Source organism: Mobula hypostoma, chromosome 6 (assembly GCF_963921235.1).
Source record: "Mobula hypostoma chromosome 6, sMobHyp1.1, whole genome shotgun sequence".
NCBI classification, from domain to species: Eukaryota; Metazoa; Chordata; class Chondrichthyes; order Myliobatiformes; family Myliobatidae; genus Mobula; species Mobula hypostoma.
In genome coordinates, this window is record NC_086102.1 from 182,702,282 (window position 1) to 182,722,422 (window position 20,141).

General features: G+C 41.3%; 1 protein-coding gene across 5 annotated transcripts; it reads right to left on the bottom strand.

Moving 5' to 3' along the window:
• Positions 1 to 640: 640 nt before the first annotated feature.
• Positions 641 to 19,345, bottom strand: LOC134348660 (dehydrogenase/reductase SDR family member 9-like). Of its 5 annotated transcripts, none has more exons than XM_063052413.1 (5): positions 19,247 to 19,345; positions 17,753 to 18,067; positions 7,212 to 7,470; positions 4,791 to 4,954; positions 641 to 1,137 (listed from the first exon to the last, which is right to left on the bottom strand). In XM_063052413.1, the coding sequence occupies exons 2-5, from the start codon at positions 18,063 to 18,065 to the stop codon at positions 914 to 916; spliced, it is 960 nt and encodes a 319-aa protein (XP_062908483.1). In that variant the 5' UTR covers positions 18,066 to 18,067; positions 19,247 to 19,345; the 3' UTR covers positions 641 to 913. The 5 variants fall into 5 exon arrangements, with proteins under 5 accessions (XP_062908483.1, XP_062908484.1, XP_062908485.1 ...); XM_063052414.1 differs by having other exon boundaries at positions 19,237 to 19,343; XM_063052415.1 differs by having other exon boundaries at positions 17,753 to 18,073; positions 19,247 to 19,342.
• Positions 19,346 to 20,141: the final 796 nt, after the last annotated feature.

A 20,141-nucleotide genomic window follows, 5' to 3' on the forward strand; every position in this document is an offset into this window, starting at 1 on the left:
CTACAATCAATTGAAACACCTTGACTGCACACAGGCCTCCAAAAACAAATCTCCATTTAACCAGCTCTGTGACTTCCAAAACCAATTGACAGCACCAGTGATTACTTGGTGTCTCACGTTAAGGGGGAGGGGTGAATACTTACGCAATCAGTTATTTATGTTTTATATTTGTAATTAATTTAGATCACTTTGTAGAGATCTGTTTTCACTTTGCAATTAGCCTGCAGGCATTTCATCAGCAGTCGAGGTAACATTCTCAGTGCAGAGTTTTTGGTGTTTCTCTCTGGGACTGCTCACATTTAGGTAGGAGTCCATTGCTTGCCTCGGTCCTGATTGGCTACCCCTCCAGCTGAACTTGAATTACTGTCACCGTCCTGTAAACTTAACCAGTCTGGCCATTCTCCTCTGACCTAATCATTAGCAGGCATTACTGTAATCATTACTGTCTCTCACTGGATGTTTCTGGGAGCTTTCTTTACACAATTCTCTGTAAACTCTAAAAAGACTTGAAAGGATTCACTCACTGCCTTCCAAAAGTTCAACTGGGTGGCTGAGGAACATTTCTTAACATTTGTAAAATATATATTTATACAATACAACAAACTACAAAATCAAGAAAGACACATAAATCAATTTGTGACCTTTTATTTTTGACCAGAACATTGAAACGTCAGCAGTGATAAATGCCTTTTAATTGATAACACCTCAAAATCCACACCTCAAATTTACTCCAAATTTTGATTCTATTCTCCAAAATCTTTGATAGTTTTGAAAGTTAAGATACTGACTGACACCAGAGAAAGGAATAACATTGCCTGTTTTCTATGATACAGAAAGAAAGGGATCACATCATATTTTACATTAGTGTCACTAGTACTATTTCCTCTTCATCATACTCAATCCCAAAACAATGCTAAAAGAGAGCTTTTGCTGGCTTGATTTTATCTCTACTGAGCAGAAAATCAGAGATAGTAGTTGGCATGTAGGAGAGAGGAATCCAAAAAATCTTTGCATCGATTCCAGCAGAGTACCGAGTACGAGGATGAAGAGAAGTCAGAGCATGGTTCAGGCACCACACCACTTTCATCAAATCTGTGTTTAATTGCTTCTCCACTTGCGTTGTCAGTTTTAAAGAGACTGTAAAACAATATGAAAAGTACATTTAAAGAAAATTGTTTTTCAACTATGATATTGATAAGCACCATATATAACAGATGGCAGAGTATTAGTGATACATATTGTTTGCACAAAGGAAAGGTGAAGTGTTTTCAGATAGATTTTATTTTCCTAGGAATCTGCTAATTTTTGTGATGAGTTGTTGACTTGTGCAGTAAAGGCTCACTCTCGGTGTTATGTTTTGTAACTCCAAACCAGGAAGATCTGGGAGTCCGAAACAAGACCACAAGACATAGGAGCAGAATGAGGCCGTCTGGCCCTCGAGTTTGCTCCGCCATTCAATCATGGTGGATCCTTTTTTCTCCTCCTCAACCCAGTTCCCAGCCTCCTTCTTATAACCTTTGATGCCATGTCCAATCAAGAACCTATCAATCTCTGTCTTAAATACACCCAGCATCCTGGCCTCCATAGCTGCAAGTGGTAACATGATTACAGTGAATGGCGGTGCTGGCTCGAGGGGCTGAATGGCCTACTCCTGCACCTATTGTCTATTGTAACAAATTCACCACACTGGTGAAATGTGGTCTAACTCTGAGCTTACTTTTAGCGAGGCGCACGTGCATCATGTGGTAGTGTGATGACATTTGTAATTGCCATAGTTTTACATTTTTACAAAACAGTTTAATCAATCAATATATACACAAGATTACTCAAATATTGTTGAAATACACAACAACCTGTATGCTCTCACAAGAGGAAACAGGTGGAGTTCCTGCCTCTTCTCCAAGAAATGGTTCTTGCTACCTGAAATCAAACAGGAAGTCCCTGACAGACCTCAATTTTTATATCTCCAGCCTCTCACTCCAATAAAATCCCATTTTATTACTCCTCGTGTCTCTTGTAACCCAGGTGACTGAGGAAGAATTTAATGGATTCTTTTTCTTCAATTAATGCTGGGTATATCGGCTTCCTCTCCTTCTAGGAGACTGCATGCAGCTGCTGCTAGTGGGCTGGCGGTTTGAGGAACTGGGATGCAACCATGCAATCTAGAATGAATGGACCATCTGTACTCCTTCCTCACATTCATTTTGCATTATTACGACATATAGAATTACTGAAACTGTGTGTATTAACGCTCCAAATTGTGGTTCCATTCTCTGAAATCTTTGACAGTTTAAAGTCAAGATTCCTGACTCACACCACCGAAAGGGATAATGTGGCCTATTTTCTATGATACAGGAAGAAAGGAATTTTTAAATGAAATTTTACGTCGGTGTCACTATAGACACATCAGTAATCTATCTGCTGTTGTGTCAATAGTTTAAGGTCTACAGACACAGCAGTAAATAAGGTTGAAAGAGTACAGAGAAAATTTACAAGGATGTTGCCAGGTTTGGAAGACCTGAGTTATAAGAAAGTATTAAATGAGTTAGGACTTTATTCCTTGGAGCATAAAAGATTGAGAGCAGATTTGGTATAAAAAATTAGGAGGGGTACATATCGGGTAAATGCAAGCAGGCTTTTTCCCCACTGAGGTTGGGTGGGACTGCAACCAGAGGTCATGGGTTAAGAGTGAAAAGTGAAAAGTTTAAAGGGAACCTGAGGGTTGTAAAAGAGTGGAGCAAGCTGTCAGCACAAGCGATAACGTTGCTTGTTTCTGGTATGTTACAGTAAAATATGCTTGAAACATATTGGAAATGTTGAAATGTTTCTAATATTTATGCTAATTTGATATGATTTTGATTGAAATTGGGTAATCAAAGACAACACCTGTGTACGACTCACACAGTTGTACTGGGTACAGAGCAAAATGGGGCCAATTTGAGTTCTCTTGCAAAATTCTGCTGTAACAATTCTATGATTCATTTAATTATGAAATTCAAAACATGGGATCTGTATGCAGGTAGTATTTTGTATTTTCATCTTTTAACTTTCAGATCCTGGCTTGAGATTGTAGTGCTGTGTTGGTCATACTTGAGATTAGAACTTGAACAACTTCCTGAGCAAGAGGAAAAGAGACCACAGGTTGCAGGCAACTGTGCAATTATTGAGCTGCAAATGCTAATATGAAATCCTTGAAGTGGGGTGTGAGGCCTTCTTCAAAATTAGCATCTTGTACCTTCAAGTTTTTATTGAAAACGATGGTTCACAAGGTTAACACAGATGGTTGATTTACAAAGGAGAGATATAGTACAGCAGTGGTGCTGCTGAAAGATACATGCTTTGTGTATGGGAGGATGAACAGGAAAGATGGCAGCATCAGTTTTTGCAGACCCAGGTGACCTTCCAGTTTGTCCAGGAGATAGCTTTTTCTTCTTCTCGTGTCTTTCTTTTCTGTTCAAGGTGTCTGGGGTTCTGTCAGAGCCTGTGAGCTACTGCTCAAACGACGGTTCTTCACAAGCAGTGGGCCTTTGAACCGGCTGTGCAGCCTGGCGCTTTCCTATCTCCAGGAGCTGCCTACAAGACTTGCACCTTCGGGTCCGGACCCGTAGACGACCAGGTTCTTCCCTGATATCGCCATGGAAATGTCATGGGAGACTGAAATATTGGGACAGCAGACAGTGTGTGCTGCTGTCAGAAGAAGGCCCCTGTACTCGATTCATCCTCTAACCTCCACCCCCCCACCAAACCGATGGTGAGTAAGAGCCGTCAGGGTTTTTGGAGAAGTGACTTGGCAGATTGCAACATTGGACCAGAGAGCTGCTGGTCTCTGCACTCTTTGTTGAGTAATTTAAATTAATCAATCACAAACATCAATCATCAGCCAGCACACCCAGTAAATTTTAACAAATACACTTTATAGATATTACTAATTCTATGACATTAATATACATTTGATACAGAGAGGAAAGTAATAAAAAAAAGGCGCCAACATTTATCAAAGTCCAAGTTCTTTGCGCGCTACGTTGGAGCTCAATTCGACTTCAGACGACCACCCGAATTCCGTCGACTCACGGCTCGGGACCACCCTGAGTGATCGACCGGAGTCTCTCCACACGTCCGCGGTCTTCCTCGTCTCTCCTCTGACTCCCCGCCAAAACTCAGTCCACAGTCATATCATACAGCATGGTATCCGAAAACAAAACAATACATAACCACCCATTGGCTAATAGAACCCTGTTATCTCATTTTAAAGAAAACAACTGTTAGCGCAAACTCTCTTCAGTGTTGAAGCACAACAAAGCCGCATTCCCCAGATTAACATAACAAAGTCGCCATTTTAAATGTAACAAAACAAAGACCCCGTACACTTGCATGATGGGAGGGTGGTGGGGTGGGGAGGGAGAGGAAATCAGTGCCTCAGCTGCTGCTTGTGCATGGAAGGTGTGAAGGATAGGCTGGGCTTTACGTTTCTGAAGTTTCTATCATTCATTCTTTGGGTTTTATTGTTTTGTGAATGTCTGTGAAGGTTAAGAATTTCAGGCTGTATACATTCTCTATATTAAATTGAACCAATTCATTTGAACAATTTATATATAAACATAAAAAACTCAAAAAATGGATTTTGCATTTTCTACACTATTCTGCTATCTCCAGGTGAAGCATAGCAGTGGATGAATAATATTTATTGAGACAAGCTTCCTTTAGGTAATGTATCCATTTGGATCACAAGTTCATAATTGGATATCTTTAATTAAAAACATCTAAATATATATAAGATAAAAACAACTAACCTTTATCCACGAAATCATGCCCGTATTCTTCTTGTACGTCTGGTGGTAACCTACTCCACAACCTGTTCATTTGCTGCACTATGTAGTCTATATTAGTCAAGGATGTTTTGAAAAAACCTGGCTCAATACAAGCTACTTTCACTCCAAAACACTTCACATCTCTCCTGCAAAATTACAAAATAAAACCATCATGTTGTTATGAACTTTTATCTACCGGCTTTTGTTTACTTTGTCCTTTTTTATTTTATGTATTATAATGTTCAAGCTGCTTTAAATGATAGACTATGAGGGGACCCAGTCAATCTTTTATGAAGTAATAATAATAATAATAATAATAATAATAACAACAAAGTTATACAGCATTTTTCCTGCAGAAGATGTAATTCCAGGTGATTTACAAAGAGTAAAGATTAAAAATGAAAATAAAATACAAAATGATGTTCATTAAAAAAAGGTTGAATAAGTAGGTAACACACACAAAATGTCTGAGGAACACAGCAGGCCAGCCAGCATCTATAGAAAGGTGTACAGTCGCTATTTCTGGTTGAGATTTCTGTCTCAAGTGTTTCCAGCGATCTGGCCTCCACAGCCATATGAGGCAATAAATTTCACAGATTAACCACTCTCTGGCTAATGAAATTCCTCCTCATCTCTGTTGTAAATGGACGTTCCTCTATTCTGAGGCTGTGTCCTCTAGTCTTAAACTCCTCCACCACAGGATACGCCTCCACATACTCTCTGTCCAGGCCCTTCAACAATCAATGTTTCAATGAGATCACCCCTTAGTCTTCTGAATTTCAGTGAATAGACATCTGAAGCCAGCAAACACTCCTCATATGACAAACCTTTCAATCCCAGAATCATTTTTGTCATCCTTCTTTGAACCCTCTCCAATATCAGCAAATTTTATCTTAGATAAGGGGCATAAAACTGCTCACAGTACACCAAGTGAGGCCTCACCAATGTTTTATAAAACCTCAATTACATCCTTGCTTTATATTCTAGTCCTCTCGAAATGTATGTGAACATTACATTTTCCATCCTCACCACAAACTCAAATAAAAAATTAACCTTTATGGAATCTTGCATGAAATCCCTTTGCACCTCAAATTTTTGTATTTTCTCTCCATTTAGAAAATAGTCTTCCCTTTTATTTCTTCTCCCAAAGTGCATGACGATTCACTTCCCAACACTGTATACCATCTGCCAATTCTTTGCCCATTCTCTTAATCTGTCTAAGTCCTTCTGTAGCCTCTCATCTTCCTCAAAACCACCTGCCCCTCCATGTATCTACATATCGTTTGCAAACCTGGCCACAAAGCCATCAATTCTGTTATACAAGTCATAGATATATAACGTAAAATAGATGTCCCAACACATACTCCAGTTATACACCACTGGTCACTGGCAGCCAACCAGAAAAAACTTGCATTATTCCCACTATTTCTCTCTTGCCAATCAACCACTGCTTTATCCACACGAATATCTTTCCTGTAATACCATGGGCTCTTAGCTTCTGAAGCAGCCACGTGTGTGGCAACTTGTTAAAGGCTTTCAGAAAATCCAAGTATTCAACATCCACCAGTTCTTCTTTATCTATCCTGCTTGTTATTTCTTCAAAGAATTCCAACAGATTTGTCAGGGAAGTTTTTCACCCAAGGACACCATGCTGACTTCAGCCTATTTTATCATGTGTTTCCAAGTACACTGAAACTACATCCTTAAGAATCAGTTCCAACATCTTCCCAACCACTGAGATCAGACTAACTGGCCTACAGTTTCCATTGTTCTCCCTCCTCGCTTCTGGAAGAGTGGAGTGACATTTGCAATTTTCCATTCCTCCAAAACCATGCCAGAATCAATTGGTTCCTGAAAGATCATTAGTAATGCCTCCAGAATCTCTTCAGCTACCTCTTTCAGAATGCTGGGGTATATACCATCTGGTCCAGGTAACTTAGCTACCTTCAGACCTTTCAGATTCCCAAGAACTTTCTCCTTAGTAATGACAACTTCACTCACTTCTATCCTCTGACATTCTCAAACCTCTGACGTACTGCTAGTGTCTTCTACAGGGAAGACTGATGCAAAATACTCATTCAGTTCATCAGCCATTTCCTTCTTCCCCCATCACTAACATGGAGTCTAAAGGGAAGAGGGAATATACAAGCACTCTGGTCCCTGACTCCAGCCACAAATATGACAAATTTCCTGGCCCCTGGTGCTCTGGTCCCCAAGGCCTGGTACCAGGTCTTGGCTCAGGGCTCACTCTCAGTTCCTGGCCGATATCCTGGAGCAGGAGCAAGTCAGATAGTGAACCACCAGGATTCCCGAAAAACAAAACGCCAGATTAAAAGAACTCTACTCTGTTATGTTGATACATAAAGAGAAATATCAAGTAGAGCATCTTAATTTCAAACTCACCTGAGACTGTCATTGAAGGCTTCTACACCAAATTTAGAGATGCAATATGCTCCACTTATTGGGGATACCCTTCCAAATACACTTGCAATATTCACTATTCTGCCTCGTGCCCGCTTTATCAGTGGAAGTACACTTAGTGTGACCTCAATAAGTCCAACCAGGTTGACATTCAGCACGGCTCTGTAATCATCTATCATAAGCCAGTCAACAGGTGCAAGGGGGTTCATGATGCCAGCATTGTTAACCAGCCCCCAGAGTCCTATAATTGTTGAAATGAACAAAAAAAAAGATTTAATGTCAGATTACCCTTTATTATAATTGCTCTAGTGTTACAGGTTCATCATGCTCCTTGTCTTATATTTAAATTCTTGGTGGAGTAATGGATGAATAGTAACTATTAAAGTGTTTAATTAACTTATAAGTGTTGGTACGTGGCCAAGTGGTTCACAGAACATAGAACATAGAATAGTACAGCACAGTACAGGCCCTTCGGCCCACAATGTTGTGCCGACCCTCAAACCCTGCCTCCCATATAAGCCCCCACCTTAGATTCCTCCATATACCGGTCTAGTAGTCTCTCAAACTTCACTAGTGTATCTGCCTCCACCACTGACTCAGGCAGTGCATTCCACGCACCAACCACTCTCTGAGTGAAAAACCTTCCTCTAATATCCCCCTTGAACTTCCCACCGCTTACCTTAAAGCCATGTCCTCTTGTATTGAGCAGTGGTGCCCTGGGGAAAAGGCACTGGCTACCCACTCTATCTATTCCTCTTATTATCTTGTACACCTCTATCATGTCTCCTCTCATCCACCTTCTCTCCAAAGAGTAAAGCCCTAGCTCCCTTAATCTCTGATCATAATGCATACTTTCTAAACCAGGCAGCATCCTGGTAAGTCTCCTCTGTACCTTTTCCAATGCTTCCATATCCTTCCTATAGTGAGGTGACCAGAACTGGACACAATACTCCCAAGTGTGGCCTAACCAGAGTTTTATAGAGCTGCATCATTACATCGCAACTCTTAAACTCTATTCCTCGACTTATGAAAGCTAACACCCCATAAGCTTTCTTAACTACCCTATCCACCTGTGAGGCAACTTTCAGGGATTTGTGGACATGTACTCCGAGATCCCTCTGCTCCTCCACACTACCAAGTATCCTACCATTTACTTTGTACTCTGCCTTGGAGTTTGTCCTTCCAAAGTGTACCACCTCACACTTCTCCGGGTTGAACTCCATCTGCCACTTCTCAGCCCACTTCTGCATCCTATCAATGTCTCTCTTCAATCTTTGACAATCCTCTACACTATCTACAACACCACCAACCTTTGTGTCGTCTGCAAACTTGCCAATCCACCCTTCTACCCCAACATCTAGGTCGTTAATAAAAATCACGAAAAGTTGAGGTCCCAGAACAGATCCTTGTGGGACACCACTAGTCACAATCCTCCAACCTGAATGTACTCCCTCCACCACCACCCTCTGCCTTCTGTAGGCAAGCCAATTCTGAATCCACCTGGCCAAACTTCCCTGGATCCCATGCCTTCTAACTTTCTGAATAAGCCTACCCTGTGGAACCTTGTCAAATGCCTTACTAAAATCCATATAGATCACATCCACTGCACTACCCTCATCTATATGCCTGGTCACCTCCTCAAAGAACTCTATCAGGCTTGTTAGACACGATCTGCCCTTCACAAAGCCATGCTGACTGTCCCTGATCAGACTATGATTCTCTAAATGCCCATAGATTCTATCTCTAAGAATCTTTTCCAACAGCTTTCCCACCACAGACGTAAGGTTCACTGGTCTATAATTACCCAGACTATCCCTACTACCTTTTTTGAACAAGGGAACAACATTCGCCTCCCTCCAATCCTCCGGTACCATTCCCGTGGACAACGAGGACATAAAGATCCTAGGCAGAGGCTCAGCAATCTCTTCTCTCGCCTCGTGGAGCAGCCTGGGGAATATTCCATCAGGCCCCGGGGACTTATCTGTCCTAATGTATTTTAACTCCAACACCTCCTCTCCCTTAATATCAGCATGCTCCAGAACATCAACCTCACTCATATTGTCCTCACCATCATCAAGTTCCCTCTCATTGGTGAATACCAAAGAGAAGTATTCATTGAGGACCTCGCTCACTTCCACAGCCTCCAGGCACATCTTCCCACCTTTATCTCTAATCGGTCCTACCTTCACTCCTGTCATCCTTTTTTTCTTCACATTACTGTAAGAATGCCTTGGGGTTTTCCTTTACCCTACTCGCCAAGGCCTTCTCATGCCCCCTTCTTGCTCTTCTCAGCCCCTTCTTAAGCTCCTTTCTTGCTTCCCTATATTCCTCAATAGACCCATCTGAACCTTGCTTCCTAAACCTCATGTATGCTGCCTGGTGTCTGTCTGGTGATCTGAAGGTCGCTAGTTTGAGCCTAAGCTGAGGCAGCGTGTTGTGTCCTTGAGCAAGGCGCTTAACCACACATTGTTCTGCGACGACACCGGTGCCAAGCTGTATCGGCCCTAGTGCCCTTCCCTTGGACAACATCGGTGTCGTGGAGAGGGGAGACTTGCAGCATGGGCAACTGCCGGTCTTCCAAACAACCTTGCCCAGCCCTGCACCCCGGAAACCTTCCAAGGCGCAAATCCATGGTCTCACGAGACTAACGGATGCCTATTATAATTGATTTAGAAGGATAAGCTGAACACTGTGTTAATGAACACATATTGTTTGAATAAAACACAGGCATGAGAACAAAAGATCAAAGAGTTTGACTGTTTCTGGGTCTCTCTATGCTTATCACACTTGTATTTACTGGGGTGCCTTTCACTGATTTTTTGTACTTTGCACTGACTGGAAGTCACGATCAGAGCTTGGACCCAGGGGTGGTTTCATGAGTGAGTCGAAATTCCGAGCTCCCCCGACACAGCAACAAATAGTATCTAAGAATCGTGAGCTCTGAAATCTTTGTATTTTGTGTGCTTTATTTGTGCTTTCTATTTTATGAAAATAAATAGGCTTAAATTACTTTATTGTTCTTGTATGCTTGTTAGCACATCTCCTGGAAACACAGATTGTTTGGGTCTAATCAACCAAACCCACTACACTCGCTCAAAAGACTGCAAGTGCCACAGATCAAAAGGATGCCAGGAATTTAATGGAACTGACTCGCTCTAGATGCAGGGACACCTTTTCTGCCTTCACTCAAGAATCTTTCCCCGTTTCCTTAAGCTAGGCAGATAGGTAGACTCCATTCCCAGTGTAGTTATAGTTTGAAGACTGTTTTAATGATCACCAATATATCACAGTATGCAAGCAGCTGAGTGAAAAGACAGTATTTTAGGCATTCTCACAAAAGACGAATTCAAATATTGATCAAAACTCCTTTGACTCCGAACAAAGTGCTTCCTGCTTCAGAATGGTCAATCTGATGATGATGGTTAGTTGCTAACAACACAAATAAAAGTAATCAACAATAGCTGCAAACTTACAATTAGGCATTGAGAGCTCGTAGCTAGAAATAAAACAGCAAACTAAATGGGTGGGGTGGGAGGGGGTGGACATAACAGTACCTCCACCCTCCAGAATCAGAAAGACAGGTGTGTTAAGAGGGCCTGAAGGATCACTGGAGACCTGAGTCACCCCAACTCACAAACGGTTCCAGCTGCTACCATCCGGGAAACGGTACCGTAGCATAAAAGCCAGGACCAACAGGCTCCGGGACAGCTTCTTTCACCAGGCAATCAGATGAATTAATTCATGCTGATACAATCCTATTTCTATGTTACACTGATTGTCCTGTTGGATATACTATTTATTATAAATTACTATAAATTGCACATTTAGACAGAGACGTAACAAAGATCTTTACTCATGTATATGAAGGATATAAGAAATAAAGTCAATTCAATGCAAAAGTCTAAGAAATAAATTTAATCACGGCAGTGGATTCCAATTAATTGAGCCATCGGTTAATCAGTCTCCTATTTGACACAGAATAAAAACAGAAAATCGAGAAAACAGCCAGGATGCCCTTTGTTTATTTGGAACATCATGGTGTTTAATTGGGACAGGAGACTGTTGCTGAGCTGTTCCTAATTAGAGTCAGTTAACTGATGGTTTGTCTCTTTCTTTGTATACCTTTTAAACTATTTCCATGAAACTTTGACTTAATTGTGGTACTCACTTACCTGAGCCAAAATGTACTGTTCCTGCTGTGTCCTAACCAACCAGAAATCAAATCAGAACAGTCACTCCAAAGACAACACGGAATTCAATCAACCTACAGAAAATGTCAGCAATACTCTTAAGAGCATGGAAACCATGTCTAACAAAGGATTCATTTATTGAGATACAGTGTGAAGTCCCTTGCGCCCCTTAAACCCACGCCACTCAGAACTCCCCCGATTTAACCCGAGCCTAATCACAGGACAATTTACAATGACCAATTAACCTACCAACCAGTACTTCTTTGGATCGTGAGAGGAAATGGAGTCACCCAGAAGAAACCCACATGTACACGGCGAGTACGTAGAAACTCTTACAAGCAGAGGCGGGAACTGAACCAGGGTCAACTGTATTGTAAAGTGCTGTGCTAAACACTACACCACCGTGGATCTCCTGCCTTTGGAGGCAGAGCACAGGAGGATAACATGACATCCCCTTAGACTCAATAGGATGAATGGCCTAATTCTGCTCCTATTCTTTATGGTCTTATGAAAACATCTGTGCAAACTGTAACAGAGTTAATGCTTCAGATCCAAGACCCTTCATCAGACGTAGGTCAATGAGAAAATAAATTGGCTTTCAGTCGCAGAGAGGATTGGAAAGGCATGGAATTGGCAGTAGTAATATCTGTATATTTGCATGCTCCTGAATCATTGATTGTGTGCCTTCAGGCTTCTGCATGTCCTCCCTTATGGTAGGAACGAGAACGAAGCATAACCTGGGTGGTGGGAGTCCTTAATGATGGATGCCGTCTTTTTGAGACATCGCTCTCTGAAGGTGTCCTGGGTACTACGGAGTCTAGTGCCATGATGGAGTTGACTAAGTTCACAACTCTTTGCAGCTTGTTTCAATCATGTGCAGTAGACCCTCCCCACCCCAATACCAGACAGTGATGGAACCAGTCAGAATGCTTTCCACGGTACATTTGTAGACATTTGTGAGTGTTCTGGGTGACATAAATTTCTCCTTGACCTTCTAATAAAATATAGTTGCTGCACTTAATACTCCAAATGTGATCCAACTACTGTTTTACATGCTTCAACATGAACTCCCAATTTGTACACTCAATGCCCTTCTGCTATCTTTACCACCTCATCCACCCATGTTGCCACTTTTAGGGAGTTATGCAGCTGCACCCCAAAATCCAACTGAAAGCCTGTGTTCTTAATACTCCTACCATTTACTTTCCTCTTGCGTTTGACCTTCTAAAATGCAACACCTTCAATTCGTCCAATGGTGGGGGAGCCTAGGGCCAGAAGGCACAGCCTCAGAATAGAGCACTATACATTTAGGATGAAGGTGTGGAGGAATTTCTTTAGCCAGAGAGTGGTGAATCCGTGGAATTCATTGTCATGGGCGGCTGTGAAGGCCAAGTGGTTGGATATATTTAAGGCAAAGGTTGATGCATTCTTGACTAGTCAGGGCATGAAAGGTTATGGGTAGAAGGCAGGAGGTTGGGGCTGAGAGGGAAATGGATCAGCATTGATGGAATAACAGAGCAGACCCAGTGGGCTACATGGCCAAATTCTGCTCCTATGTCCTATAGAATTCATATTGAATTTTACACACAGGATTAATTCCATGAACATGCCTGTCCCAAGCCTTTTAAGGTGCCTTTTTCTTTTTGTTGCTATTATGATACATGAGTTTCACTTGAAAGGCTAGCATTTGCATTCAAAATTGATCACCCCTTCATAAAGACATCACTTTTTTATCTTCTCTATTTGGTGTTGCACTGTACTGCTGCCAGAAAATTGACAAATTTATCAACAAAAGCCACTGATATTAAAACTGATTTGATTACTGAAGATTTTCAAAACGCATTTACTGCTTTACATTTTTAAACATATGGTGATATCACCTGTCATGTGTAAGAACATGATTGGACAGAGTTATGAGCATGCGTAGAAATGAGAGAATGATCTAGAAACTGTATGTTAAAGACGTGCTTGCTGTTGTAAATAAAAGTTCTAGCTTTAATTCTTCCAGAATATGGTTTGTTCTTTTAACTCTCGGTACATGTAAAGAACACACCATGGTATCAGAAGTCGGTCTGGAAGAATAATTCGTTTCACTAACGCGGGAGAAGCAAAGATAATCGAACAAAAAGAGCGCAAACTTTTTCGTTGTTTGCTAACAGCTTTAAAAATGGATGTTCTGCAACCCCCATCAACGCTTCAGCTGACTGGAAACGTAGCTGAAAATTGGAAAAGATTTAAACAGCATTTTGAAATTTATTTATCGGCGATCGAAGCAGAAAATAAAACAGAAAAAACGAAAGCAGCGATCCTACTCCATGCAATAGGGGATGAGAAAATGTGGATAATTTGAATCCAAGAGTGATAATCAACAAATTTGAAGCATTTTGTATACCGAAGTGTAATGTGACATACGAGCGCTACAATTTTTTCAAATGTCAGCAGAAACCTGGTCAAACGATTGATCAATTTGTTAGGGAGTTGAGAAACCACAGTAAAAGATGCGAGTTTGCAGAGCTTACAGACTCTCTCATTAAGGACAGAACTGTTTGCAGCATTCTGGATAATGGTCTGAGAGAAAGACTGTTAGAACAAGATTTGAATTTGGAAAAAGCTGTGGCACTCTGCAAAGCTTCTGAGACCGTGATGTCACAGGCTAAAGAGCTTTTTATTGAGAACTGCAATGTACACATGGTGTGCAAACGTATTAGAAAAAATAATACAATGGCAACGAAACCGACAGAGAACAAGACGTCATCTGAAAGAAAAAAAACTTTGTGATCGCTGTGGGCGGGAGCACTGACCTAAAAAGTGTCCAGCATATCAGAAAATGTGCAACAACTGTGGTAAGAGTAATCATTTTTCACGCTGTTGCAGAAGTAAAAACGAAATAAAGCACGTAAATGCTGTGCTTGAAAATGAACTCGAGAAGTTTTATATAGATGTGCTTTGTGAAAACAAAGGAAGTAAGAATGAGTGGACTTTGCCATTGCAAGTGAACCGAAATATTATTCTGTTTAAATTAGATACTGGAGCACAAGTAAATGTTCTTGCAGAATCTGAGTTTAATGCATTAAAGCCAAGACCAAAGTTACACCAGACAAATATAAAAGTGACTGGGTATTCAGGTGCAGATATTCCAGTTAAAGGAACATGTGTGGCAAAAGTATCACACAAAAATATTGAGCACATACTTTCATTTGTGGTAGTGCCAAAAAATGTACTGAATTTGGTAAAAAGTGTCTTAGTCCTAGACAGTGATACAGAGTCAGAATACAGTGGACAGAGGCTAAACTTACACACACTACAATACGGATCTGAAGCCAAAGAGTGACAAGAATCAGGATCCAATTGAAGAAGTGAAAGCACAAGTGAAGGAATTGAGAAGTTTTATTGAAATGATGAAGTCTCAGCATAAAAAAGAAATTACACAGTTAATGGATGAATTGCGATTTCTTCTCAAAGACCTTAAGAAAGAGCCAACTTCAGAGTTTCAGTTAACTGGTGCAGACCAGATGAAACAAGGAAATAACAACGAAACACAAGAACTGTGTGAGCCACTTAGGTCTACTTATGTTCTTAAACCCCCAGAGAGACTGATAGAGGCATGTTAAATGATGCTTTTGTTTGTTTAATATTGCTAATTGTTTTTCTTTTTAAGGAAAGGAAGATGTGGTGATATCACGTGTAAGAATGTGCTTGGACAGAGTTATGAGCATGCGCGGAAATGAGAGAATGATCTAGAAACTGTATTTTAAAGATGTACTTGCAGTTTGCTGTTGTAAATAAACATTCTAGCTTTAATTCTTCCAGAATATGGTTTGTTCTTAGTAACCCACGACAGAACAGATTAGACCCTCTTTATTTGAGAAACAGGGACAGTTCACATTAAGCAATATGATCTAAGACAGGGGTAGGCAACCTACGGCCCGCGGGCCAGATCTGGCCCACAAAGGTATTTTGACCGGCCCGCGAGTAAATATTGAGATACTATGCTTATCCGGCCCGCGAGCACTTTTTCCTTATTCTGAGTGTTTCACCCAACCAACTGATGGACATGCATGGCGTCCTGTTACACTGGACCCAGGTTCCGTTTGGTTCCAGACCAAACACTGGTATATACGAATGATGGGAAGGCAGACTACCTTATTAATATGTATTTGATACTCTCCGTGCATGCACAGGTTTTCAGATGAGATCATTCAAATTTGTAAACAGAAACAACGTCACTGTGTTTTAACAAGAAATCCACGCTAAATATCCAGATATTTACATGTGCTACGATACTTGTTGAATAACTTGCGTTACGAAATACAATCAAAAAAATTCCAACGGCAATGAATGCGAAACGCAGGAAGGTAGACACTGAGTGCTGTAAAAGCAGTGAAAATGGAGGAGCTACCCGTGCCAGCTACAAAGTCTCAAAACGTTGAAACGTTGAGGCCTATGATCAGAGACCTCAAAACCTTTCTGTTGCTCAGAGACACTTGTGGTTTACATGGGTTATAATCAGTTGATGTTTCTAACTAAGATGAAGGATAAGAATAGAAGGTTGTTAAATTGGAGTCTAGTACTGCAGGAAGGTGACTTAAAAATCAAACATGTGAAAGGTACTGACAATGTCATAGCTGATTGCTTATCCCGATGTTAAGTTGAAAACTGTACACATTTTTGCTTTGTCATCTGATGTTTTATTTCCTGTATTGTTTAAAACCCTGTAATGGACATATAAAAAAAATCGTCTTCGACAATTTTTTTTCCCGAGGAAGGGGAGTGTGAGGGGATCCAGGAGTGCCCCTATTAACTGTTGGAGAGAGACATTTATCATTGATGGTTTGGTTGGAAAGGAGAGAGAGAGAGAGACAGAGTTATTTACCACCGATATATTGCTTTTGAAGAGAGAGAGAGACGAAGATTAACAGTTGGACTGTCACTTTAAGGAATTGGAAGTAACTCTGGATTTTTACTGAGTTGGGAGTTGGAGATGGCACCAAGCAGCTCCAAGGTTGCTATGGTGACCGAAGGCAGAGGACACTCGATGTTATTATTTTCAGCAGGTTGTTGATGTTACTTCCAAGGACTTGTTGCCTGCTTGTACTCCTTTACAGACAAAGGAGGGAGGGTCTCTTTGAATGACAAGTGATGCACAGCCTGGTGAAATAAATGGGAAGTCAGATGATACAGACCTGAGGACACACGATCTGGACACTGAATGAGCATTGTTGTGCCTGCAGAGAAAGTGGGTTTTGGAGGATCGATCAGGCGGATTGATCCAAGTTGCTATTCCAGTTTGAGGAGAAGGGGTTGACTGGTGGGGAGTTGTCTATGTGTCCACCCTCGCCTGGGTGATAGCTTCACCACAGGAAGACCGGTCCCCCTGGTTAAAGTCACAGTCGGTGACTTGTGAAGGATTTCGGAGGACGATGAGGAGATCGACGGCATCAGTCACCTGAAGACTCAACTCACTCTCTCTCTCTCTCTCCATCACTACTCAACTAAATACCACGAACTGAACTGAACTGAACTTTACTCAACATCGTAAGACTGTATCTTTTTACCCCTAGACTTAAAGAAGCTTGGTTTTTTCATACATATATTCCACACTTACTTTTATATATAATCATTGCTAAACTGTTTGATTTATCTACATTTATATTACTGTATTGCGTAGTTACTAATAGATATTAGTAGTTTATAGCAATACGAGACTCCAAAGTGGTTTCTATTTCTGCTGGTTCTTTATCCCCGTCACAGGGTCCATGACAGTCAGCAGATGTGAAAAGTTGTTTAAGGGATGCCTGCAACGAATTGCATTTTTTTTTCAATTGCGCTTGATGAGAGTACAGACTTGAGAGACACTGCTCAACTTGCGGTGTTTGTGCGAGGACTGACCTCAACTTTTCAAATTTTTGAAGAGTTTATTCAATTAATTCCTACGAAGGATACGGTTACTGGAGCAGACATTTTTGAAGCTTTGCTGAAAATGATGTCAGAAATGAAACTTAATGTGTCGAAGCTAATTGGCATCACAACTGATGGGGCACCAGCAATGGTGGGACAAAAAAACTAAACTGAGTTCTGTGATTACTAATTAGCAACCTTGGTTAAGCACAAATGGTTTTCCAGCATGTGTTATTCACTAATTTGAGGCAAAACATAACTAGATGTATTTAAATGGATAATTCCAAAATTTCAAAATTTTTAATGGCATTTATCTGGCCAACTGTCCGCTCATTAATACGTGATCCAGCCCACTGAGGCAAAAAGGTTGCCGACCCCTGATCTAAGAATTGACAATTTCTATATGGCAAAGATAAAGGTTTAAATTTAAATTACCTTTTCCCTTTACCTCCGATTTTACAAATTCTGCTGCCTTCCCAATGCTCTCAGACTTGGTAACATCAAGTTGAATTGTTTTGAGTCTCGATGATGTCCTGCTCTTCAGTTCTTCAGCACCCTTCTCAGTAAAACAGGCAGCCAGAACATGGAATCCCTGCTGGTCCAGACGCTGGGCCAGAAGATTTCCAAAGCCAGAGTCACAGCCTGTGATGTACACGTGCTTGTCAAATATATTTGTTACCTGTTTCCAGTCTCTGTACCGCCAGTACAGGAAGCAAAGTACCAGCGACAGAATCAGATAGCCAAGCATTTCTGAAACTCGAGAAAAACATGCAGCATTTCAGAATCATTGTATTTGAGAAACTATTTCAATTGTGTGAAGTCATTGAAAAATAATTCTGAGGTTCAACAAGTGCACTAGGGAACACAAGAGTCCAGAAAATTTGATGCAGTTTATTGGTAAGATTAGATCCTACTGTAAGGGAAATATAGATATGGTGATGAATTCTCAAACTAAGAAGTGACTTGCCTGATCGGGAGTCTTTCGTGACTGAAGCACAAGTGTCTAACCGATGGAAACAATATTGTGAAATGTGATGTTTCATCGTCTTTAGCACACTGTAATCTACGAAAGCTTAATTGGCTTATCCCTTTAGTCAAAGAAAAGTACAGGTAAGAAAGCGGCCCTTCGATCCGTCCAGTCCATGCCGAAACCATTTAAACTGCCTACTCCCATTGACCTGAACCCAGACCATAGCCCGCCATACCCCCACCATCATAAACACTGAAATCCAGCTCGCATGCACCAGTTGTGCTGGCAGCTTGTTCCACACTCTCACAACCCTCTCAACAAAGAAGTTTCCCCTCATGTTCCCCTTAAACTTTTCATCTTTCAACCTTAACCCATGACCTCTGATTGTAGTCCCACCCAACCTCAATGGAAAAAGCCTGCTTGCATTTACCCTATCGATACCCCTCATAGTTTTATATACTTCTATCAAATCTCCCCTCTACCTTGTACATTACAAGGAATAAATCCCTAACCTACTTAATCTTTCCTTATCACTCAGGTCTTGTAGACCCAGGCATGTAGAATATAACGCTGATAACTTCAACATGACGTTTTTGAAAAGTCAAATAAGGGTTTGACATGTACAATAAGTGGTCAGGCACTAGACAGGGTTGATGAACAGAAAAACCTCGACCCAGGTTGGGCACGTTTTATCGATGCATAGGAGGCTGTGAGGTGACCTAATTGAAATATACAGGATTATGTGTGCGATACAGAGAGGAGCTGAGAATTGCATATGGTGACGATATGTACTTTGATAATAAATTTACCCAAACTTGTTGCAGATGTGGTCATCACGAATCGCAATGGTCTCATCAGCTCCCACATCAGCCGCTACAACACACCGCCTGATCCTGTATCCTTACTTCATTTCATTAGTTGCAATTTGGTATCCCGGTACCAAACGTACCTGATCTTACCTGCTATCACCTGTCCCACAGACTCACACAATGGCCACTGCAAAGTAGACTCCGGAATCTCCGGAGATAAACGCTCGGAGTCTCCACCCTATCTCTGTCCCCTCCCACAATGGGAGTTCCGCTTAAACTTCACTTTTTATTGGCCCAAGTGAAACTCGACGCAACAAGATTTCCTGTTCTTGTTTATGTTCTCGCAGCGAATCTCCTCGCAGCCCGTTTCCGCTCTCGACAGAAACGCTAAAGCAGAATTAACTATTCATAATAAAATATTCACAAGAATAAAGCGTTCCACATCTTTTCATTCTTTACGTTCATGGTTAATGATTTCCATACTGGTCTAGCGCTGTTGTCAGTCACATGGCGCTCTCCTGTTTTATATTAAATACTACAGGATTTGAGTTTCCTCACCACTCCCTCCTCGTTCGGCACTTCCCTCTGCACCAGGAGAAGAACCCTACACCTTGGGCTCGCACAGATTTCATCATCGCTACTCCAAAGTGAAAAGTACTCGCAACTCGCTCCCGTTTTCGCTCAAGCTACTCCAAAGTGAAAATCTCAGACTTCAAACGAAGAATGTGCGAACCGAAATCCGTGTCCGCTTTCGCATTGCCATCCCTGGTACTGAGGTCCACAGGTTATCACCAAGTCAGATACACTGGACTCCTAAGCAGACATTCTCCTCCAAATTCCGTCATGTGAAGAGCTTCTCTGGGTGGATAAAGGAAAAGATTCAAAATGTGCTCGAGGCCTCCTGGAAGCAATGTGCTGTTAAATCCCGGTCAATGTCACTCACCCATGCTACGCAGGCAATCCTAAATACAACCTAAATTCTGAAGTTCTATAACTCTATCGCTGTCACGGTCCGGATCGGGGTCCCTTTAGATTTACCTTGTTT